At 39.1% G+C, this 9,265-nt stretch overlaps 1 protein-coding gene across 1 annotated transcript; it reads left to right on the top strand.

The window, feature by feature from the left end:
* Positions 1-1,406: 1,406 nt before the first annotated feature.
* Positions 1,407-3,480, top strand: nkx3.3 (NK3 homeobox 3). Its single transcript, XM_036547384.1, has 2 exons — positions 1,407-1,894; positions 2,997-3,480. The coding sequence occupies exons 1-2, from the start codon at positions 1,567-1,569 to the stop codon at positions 3,455-3,457; spliced, it is 789 nt and encodes a 262-aa protein (XP_036403277.1). The 5' UTR covers positions 1,407-1,566; the 3' UTR covers positions 3,458-3,480.
* The last annotated feature ends 5,785 nt before the right edge of the window (positions 3,481-9,265 follow it).

Here is a 9,265-nt window from a genome sequence, read left to right as displayed (position 1 = left end):
ACTGTGTATTTTCTAGCGCACAACATTCTCACGCACTAAGCGCTAGTCAAATGACATAACAAAATAAGACCGATGACAGTAGGCAAACCAACAGAAAATTAAACAGTATCTGAATGTTCCACCGTTAACAAACGTGACACCAGGTATTTCATAAGTAGGAACTCTTATTGGAAATATTTTTGTGATAGCCCACAGGTAAGAACAAGAAACTTTCCTTGTTCAGCTATAAATAGTTGGAATATTGGCTCTTTTCAATATTTTATCGTCATAACGCATCAGTATACTTCAAATTGTGACTAAATACAATGTTTTATGATTTATTTTAAGACGTGTAACTCATTCTGTTTATCAGAACATCGTGGGACAGTTACAGTCAACACGATGGCATTCTTGAATATAAAAGACTGGAAAGGAAGTCGCATTTTCGATTAACTCAATTTGAAAAGACCACCCAGAATCCGCGCTATAGAGGTAACCCAAAAAGCCAAATTTGCGATGTCATTTTTAGACTTATTCAGCGTTTGTCATCTTGACCACGCACTAGTATCATTTACCGTTTTCAAACGAGGAAAGATAGAATCTGGGGCGAGGATTCGCCACAATATTTACTTGTGCGTTCAATTAATTAAATCATTCACCGTTGTCAGTGAATAAATGGGCTACTGTTACGGAGTGCAGTTTCAAATTTTCATGAACACGCACGCATTTACACAAGCTATTATAAGAAAAGAAGTAATATTAATTGGCATTTATTATCACACAGAGCTCATCGATCCCCAAGTCAGGATCCTGGTTTTAAATTGCGTATTATTAAAAGCAACTTTTAGTTAAAAACTATTTTAAAAAATAATATTTTCATAGGCCTTAAACTGACATTACTGAAGTAGTAGTTGTTTCCAAGATTTATAGGTAGGCCTACCGATACGATTTGAGGTGTGCACGCTATGTCTCGAAGGTGGACATCTTGCCGGAATTTAAGGTTCTCTAAAACCCCTTCGTAATAGCCTACTACAGTTTTCCTCCTGACTGACTATAACCTACATGTATGACAATGTTTTTATTAAGTTGCCGCAATATGACGCGGGCGTCTATTTTTACTGTGACAAATTTTCATAAGTGCAAATGTTATAACACATTGAGTACAATCCTTTATATTATCTTGCTCAAGTGAACGAATGCGCCTTACTAAGATAATTAAAACCTATCGCCAAATGAATGCGCCGCATTTTGGCGGCGTGGTGTTCAAGCCCTTAATTAAGACAAGTGTCTCAAGGGTTCTTCAGAAGAAGGTGGTCTGAGGGCGGAGCCGGCAGGAAAAAGGAGCCAATCAGGACAGTGCTCCTCTGTGTTGGCAGCAGTGCTGATGCAGACTTGACATTTTTTTGACACATTGGCTGTTGATTGGACCAGGAGGACTGTCCCTGCAATTAAACCACACCGATAAAGTGAGGAAATTGTGGAAAATAGGATAATTAATGATTTAACGGCGTTCTGTTTTGGATGAATACGGACGGCTCTTGGGTAGCGAAAAACTTCTAAAGACGGAGACGCATTTTTAGACTACCGATGGCGCAAAGCGGAACTTCATTTTCCATCCATGACATACTAACCCGCGGACGTGATAGCATTCCGGTCACCAGGGAATATCCACAAGTAGGTGCGCTGGCCGGCTCCGAGCTCCAAAGAGAACCTGTAAAGAACAGCAAGGGGTGCCGCAATGCCTCCGACTCGGATTACAGTGACCAACACAATGGAGATACAACCGGAGAGGTCCAGAACACTCGGGGAGGTGGAAAAATCGTTCGAGACCAGTGCGAGGGAGAGGAGGTTTTGCCGTACCTCTGTGGCGAGGAATCAACCGGAGACGAACCGGAATATGGGGGATATCAAAAAGGTTTGCCCCATTTTCTACACCAGAAAAGCTTTATATTTAAGTTTCATTCAAATGCAGTTGAGCAAGTACACTGTCCTCGGTCTATCAAACGATAACAGGAGAGTTCATGCTACTGAAAATTTCATACATCTCTAATTTGGTTTGCGAAGTCATAGTTTAGCTGTCCAGCGATGATATTTCTAATGTCTGTCTATAACAACCACAAGTAATTATAATGCCAACAACCATCTGTTATAAAAATGCAAGATTCTTGTGATGACGAACTTAATATTGTTTTTCATCTCTATTAGTGAAAGGTGTAAAAAGACGTTAAAAATTCCGACTGAAAATATCTTAGAACTTATAACGCATATCGTACAGATATCATGCGATTGTAAAATTATGAGAAATTGCTCCCATTTTAGAATGTAATAATTCCATTCTGGAAGTAAATCACTCTTTGCTCAAACAACGTGCTGCAATCTTAACACCAATGGCGTCCATTCACCGTTGCTCCTGCAAAGAGTTCTTGTTCCTTGGAAAGACAGAAAACGTTAACGTCTGTCGTTAAACTGCAACTTGAGCATACATTTTTGGTTATACAAAATTAATATTAATTAATGTCAAATATAAGCTTTGACAGCTTTATGTTTATTTGCTGGATTGTTACACGATTGTACGACCTTTTAGTTTTAAGATAATAGGCCTTAACGTTTTGGTCTAACACGTTTCTTATATGAAATCACATATTACCACAGTCGACTATGCAATATTGGTCTTTCCATCGTCATTGGAGGCGTTATATTCCTATAAAGAATTCAAGCCAGTTTAGCAAATCTAAGTGATGATATGAAGCCAATCTGCGGCTTAATGGAGAAATAGGAAGTACGGTGCTGAGAGGATTATGGTTAATGAGACGTTTATATATTAAATAGTAACTCTGTTTGGCTTTGAACTTGAAATTTATAGTGGCATAAACAACATCATAAGTGCTTACGGATATATCACTCGAGGGGTGTATTGTGAAAACATGCCTTACTTGAGAGGGCTGTTATTTGAGTCATAAAGAAACAGCTCGCTCGGAAAATACCCACGAGGGCCTTTCCGCTTTCTCTCCTTGCAGCAAACAAAAAGGACGGGGAGCGGGGAAAGCTGGAGAGTTGCGGCCATGGTGAGCATCCCAAATCCAGCAAGAAGCGGTCGCGAGCTGCCTTCTCCCACGCGCAGGTTTATGAACTGGAGCGGCGCTTTAACTTGCAGCGGTACCTGTCCGGCCCGGAGAGAGCGGACTTGGCCGGGGCTCTTAAACTCACAGAAACACAAGTGAAGATCTGGTTCCAGAACAGGAGATACAAAACCAAACGGCGACAAATGGCAGCGGAGATGGCAGCCAGCTCCACCCCGGCCATGGCAAAGAAAGTGGCGGTTAAAGTACTGGTGAGGAACGACCAGAGGCAGTACAGAGTTGAGGAGCTACCCGCTCCGTCTGTCCTTCCATTGTACCCAGCCTATCAGTACTATCCCTACATTTACTGTTTCCAGCCGTGGTTGTCTAACACGGCGCTCTGTGGCGGACTGCACTGAGGCTATACATTCTGCAAGCTATTATGGAGAAACATTGCGGTATAGAATGTTCAGAAGAAGCATTCTATATCGACATAGAAATAAACGACTGGGTCTGCGTAAAGGTTTTTTTTTCCACACAGATGTTGGCCTTTTCACAGCCATGGTTCTTTACGTGACTATGTTTGCGCACCAAACGTTTGGCGAAGTAACGAAGTGTGAATGGCTCCAAATCTTCTGCAGCAAAGACTGAAGCTAATAACCACGTTGGTACTATTACGCAGGCGAGGCGTATTTTTAAGCGTTTAAAATGTAACATGTCGATAGCCCTAGTGTATGATATGCTATGATTATAAAACAATTCTCTGAAGTTTAAACAACAGAGTCGCACTTTTTGATATTCCTGTCTTAAAGCCACCATAAACGACCTTATTGGTTTTTGTATTCTCTGAAATAACGAGCTGTAGCGGACTGAATTCTTTCCAACCTTTCTAAAGGACAATTTGCACTTATATGCGAGTAAAAAACGCAGCAAAATCTTAGTGTTCACAGTGTATCAAATCAAGGTTATGACAATTTGTCAGTTTACGCACACATTCACACTAAATATATCGACTCGATCAAAATTTCAATAAATACTTTAAATATCTTTCCATCTGCAAAAATATTCACGTCGTGATAAATAAACATTACAGTTTGTTCAAAACTATTACTACAGTATTTGTATGTGTATCTTTTTATAATAAATACACGTTAATCATACTGCATATACCATTTAAGCATGGACATGTTATTGATCTGTAGTCATGTCAAGGTACTATGAATCGTGATCCTTATTTGAAGCCTTTTAACTAATCTGTATTGGGTCAAAGTATAGTCAAAGTATGATTACTGATTAAAAAGTGTTTTCGCCTCGCATATTATCAGTCTCCAAGTAACAGTGAACGTTCTTTACTCGTTTTTTTTTCAATATGATTTTTAATTTATTTTTAAATTCGGAGCACAGCAGACATATTCGTGTCCTTTATTTCGACAGTAAAACATTGTGACTCGACTTTATACATCATATTATTACAGTAATAAGATGTTTCGTCCACTGGAGTGTGTTACAGTTCCCAGTGCTAGTTAAATATTCATTAATATACAGTGAAGAGGGTAGTTATGGACAATTATTGCAACTTAAATCAGGAACGTAAGAGGCGGACTTTTATTCGCTGGTGGACTGTGAACACGTGACGCCGATACGAGGCGTTTAAGAGGCCCTTGGTTATCCACACTGATCCATGCGCTTTGAATTCTACCTGTAAAATATTTAAGTGCTGCATCAAAACGTCTTAATCTGCGAGGGCAACGACAAGACCATTTCCAGTCACCTGCCTCGGGAAAGGCCTGCCCAAGGCGCGCTGAGTGAAATGACGAGATGATTGCATAGGCCTAATTCTTTTTCAGCAAATTCTAATCTAATAAAATTTACAACACATCTGAAAACAAACGGATGGTGGGGACGAAATGCACATAAATTACAGCTATATAGTTAAATGGCTTCCAAAGAAGATCGAGGAAAACGCTTAAACGATTTGAATTGATACGAGCTTGTGCACTGCCCAACAAAACAAAACGCATCAAGTTCACGTCAAGACACATTTTGACTAATGATTCTATTCTGTGTCTGCCCCCCCCCCCCCCCCATTGTTTTCAAAACAATTTTTTGTCTTCGCTTCCCTGTGTTTGTTTTGTTGTAGCAAAACTAATGCATTTAAAATCTGCAAATTGCAACCAGAAATAAAAGCGTATTAGGTGGGTCTAACTGAACCTCCCTTTAAATCACACGCGGGTTGATTTTGTTTTCTTTAACCTTTAATAAATACAGAGCTGCATTGCTATGTATTCGTGGTTGCCTTCGTCTGTCTTTTGGTGTCCTTCGTTCCGAACGTACGTACGATTAACGATTGTGTTCGCGCTGTACTCATGTGACGTGTGGAGGGGAAGCACTCTGAGAGGGATAAGTTTCCTTAAGATGTTATTCAGTTCAGTTACACCTCTGGGTCTTGCATAAGACGGCTAATCGTCAGATAGGCCTTCCAAATAGTTAACTGCGAGCCCACTTGGTTATGCCCTTTTTTTTAAATTATCTGGCTGTCGAATACCGTAAGGCAACCAGGCGGTTTGCGTCACCGCACCTAGGCTATGGCCTGTACAATTATACCTTTTAATGGGTATTAGAATACATTCCATTAATTGTTGGCTTCACAAGAGTGGTATCTGCACACTTAAGTTGTGTTGGAAAGATGCTGTTGAATAAAGAATAAATTCGAACATTTTACCATTCCACGTCCCACAATGGTAGTTTTATAATGCAAGGGGCAAAATAATCATTCTGATATGGATTCTGATCGAAGTTCCTGGGGCGGGGCGAACGTGAGCTACTTGAAAATGTATACAGAAATCCACAAGAGGACGAAGAAAGAACAGATGCAACCGCAGATTCGATACAATCACGTTGCGCTTAGACGTTAACTTCCAAAGAGGCCGACGATTTCCCTCGCTTATTATCAATAACTGGGAAGACAGCTGTCGATGGGCAAAAGCAACGGTAATATGAAGCGAACAATACAGAAACAATACAGTCACAAGGAGAGATAAACATGTTTTCTTTTGCATTAATTAGCTGTTCGGTGTGGTATTTATACAGACCTATTCGAAGTATATAATTAAACAAAAAAAACCTCTGATAAAATTTGTATATACAGCTCCTGGCGTTGCATTGATGTCTTCATATGTCGCATAGACATAAGTGGACACACTTTTGGAAAAAAAAAAAAAAAAAAACACGCGTCGTAACACAATTTTAAAAAATCCTTGAGGTAAAAAGCAAAACAAAATTAAAACTTCTGTATATTCCACAACAATAATCTCACACAGCGGCGGCTTGTGCATGCGGGCACAAGCACACTGAAACAATTTGTCGAAAACATCTGCAAAATTATCACATCACCGCAAAGTATTTGCTTTGTCCTCAGCTTTCCGTTCCGCTGCAATATGCAAAATGTTTTCCATATTTCGTGAGCACTCAAGGATGGTACACACACTACAACCTAACCCCCAGTTTTAAATACAACCTCAACGCTAGAATAAATTCACGCCATTTTCAATGTAAAATGTTTAACGATTGTTGATTTTACATAGCGAAATTCTTCATCATATATTAGGTGAAAAGCATAATACAATTGTATTATTTCACAGAAGTATTAATATTGCCAGTAGTTGTTATTTTATTATAAAACGTAATTAAAACAACAGAGCTAAAACGAATTTATCTGCTCTTAATGCAAGATTCGATACATTTTCGGCAGGCTATGCAACTTGATATCATCCTTAGAGAAATGTAAAAAGAGGGCCATCACCATATTTAAAAATCTAAATCGAGTAACCATTCTTTAATTAAAATCTAATATGGTGTGGATTTATTTATTATTTTTATTTATTCCGTTCTGTCAAAATAACCATCTCATTGTCTATTGCTGACAATTAATTCAAATACTTACTTTTGAGAATTACTTGAGAACACATATACACTGTTCCATTTTCCAAATATTATTGATACGTGTAGTAGGCCTACAGTACAGTACGTTTCGTAGTAGTAATCACAATAATAATACCGTTTAATTAAATAGTTAGAACTCATATTAGATGTTGTTGAAACATTTAGTTTATATTCAGATTTATTTCACATTCCAGAATCCAGTTTTTGTCTCGTACTGTATTGTTATGCCAAGTATGCCGTGCGTAACGTCATAATGTTATGGCTGATGTAATAATAATACGAAGAAACAGAAATAATAGGAACAAAAGAAAAAGAACACCCAGAATAAGAACAAATGCAATCATCATCAGCATCATCATCATCATCATCATCATCATCATCTTTTTATCGGGTGTTTAACAAAACTTCTACAAATACCTTGACTTCTTAACAAACTATCCGGGTTGATTTTACGGTATTTCTTTACATGGATTACTTTAAGTATATTAGAGGAAAATGTTCCAGGTTGTGCCTCTTGTCATTTGTAAAGGCCTCGAAGTCGCAGCGTATTTCTCTGTTATCAGCCTTGCCTTGGAATTCATGTGCGTCAGTAAGATATTACCACTATGCTTATTGTCCTTTAACAATTGCCAGCTCCCGTAAAACATTGAAAATCGGTGGCGAGGGATTACTGGGGGTTATATAACAGTACAAGCTGTATACTGCTAATGTAAACAAATGGAAATCCTTTTTGTTAAATTACGTTTTTTGTTCTAGTCAGCAGAAAAAAAATGTAGATCTATCTCCGATGATGACAACAGTATCAACAGATTCATGGTGGACTCTTTTAGAGCTAGATGACAAATTACATCATGATTAGTTTACATTTCCCTGGAAAAGCACATAGTTAATTGAAAGCACCTGGACATGCTTTACGTCAGTTTTGCTTCTGCCTGACCTCACTTACATTCAGTGCCGATAAAAGCATTACATGTCGCCTACAGCAGTACTTATACAGCACACCGCTACTATCACATTAATCATGGGAAATGTAGTTTCAGCTGCTTTCAGCGGTTATTTTTTTCAGCTATTTGACGTCTGTGATATTCTGTGATTAACGTAGCAGGCCGCACAAGATGGTGAACAGTTTTCATTCTTACTGATTAATTTCAGGATTCTACATTAATATGCGGAGAATGGGAGTTCTGGAATTTGTCTGAAAAATGAAATCGAAGCAAGATAATAATGATGGAAATTTTTTGTTTGCATTGATTACTCATCCAACGTGAAACGTTCGGGGAGGAGGGAGGGAATGACAGTAATTAGGGGCGGTTGTTCAGGTTTGGAAATGAGTCATGAAACATGTGCTGATCTTCAGCTGGGCCCTTAGATGCAGGAGCCAGTCAGGTGTCTGCGCAGAAAAATCATGTCTCAGCACTGCCAGATCTCTGTCTGGCCGTTATTGGGCTTGTTTGCGGCCCAGACTGGAAAATAAAGAAAGCACTGCGATTGAAGAATCTGATAAAACACGACACAGCCACGCCGAAGCGCATGGCGTATCAGTGTGTACGGAACTTAACGGGGAAATACAGTTATTGCAACAAACGGCAGAAGGACATGCCCCTTTTGGCACTTCGCATAATGTAATATATTCAGAAATTCTTAGAAACTCACTTCACGCATCAGAGTCTTACCTTCTGAACATCTTCCATCTCCGCTCATAATAACTTCGGTCGATGGGAGATTGAGCTCAATCTAGAAAAAGTCAGTTTCGAACATTCTTACGGGATCCTCTCATTTTAAATCCTAATTTAAAAATTGGCCCCTGAAGCCTCGGAACCGCCCACTGGCAACTGCCGCGGCGGCGCCTCAACTTGCTACAAACTTACTTGGCAGTAACCCAAAACTAATTTATCTCTCTTATATCAACTACCTTAAGCTACCATAAGTGGTCTGTATCGCGTTGCAAAGTACGTTTAGGCGTGAAAACAGAGATGTGACAGGTACTTCTTGACAAAGGTCGCCTTATTTGCAGGGTTCCTGGATTTTTATTATTACAAACAGCAAAGAAGTACGTTTTATTGTTATATTAACAAAAATGGCCTGACTATGTAATAATGAATCAGTTTTAATATGGCAATACCTGTCATGCTTTAAATGATGAGGAACAATGGCATAATGTGAATGATTAGCAACTGCAAGGAGGATGTACCTATTCTTTGTAGAGAACTACCTCCTAACTACATCTTACCTCCTAGTACAAATGCAGGGGAGAGACACAACCCCTTTTCAAGGGTCGACACACA

The sequence above is a fragment of the Megalops cyprinoides genome, chromosome 15 (assembly GCF_013368585.1).
Source record: "Megalops cyprinoides isolate fMegCyp1 chromosome 15, fMegCyp1.pri, whole genome shotgun sequence".
In the NCBI taxonomy this organism is placed as follows: domain Eukaryota; kingdom Metazoa; phylum Chordata; class Actinopteri; order Elopiformes; family Megalopidae; genus Megalops; species Megalops cyprinoides.
This window is presented reverse-complemented; position numbering and strand designations above follow the sequence as displayed.

Coding starts and splice junctions, on each gene's coding strand:
- nkx3.3 (XM_036547384.1), top strand. CDS start 1,567: ATGGCGCAAAGCGGAACTTCATTTTCCATCCATGACATACTAACCCGC. Junction 1,895..2,996: donor ATATGGGGGATATCAAAAAG/GTTTGCCCCATT, acceptor CTCTCCTTGCAG/CAAACAAAAAGGACGGGGAG.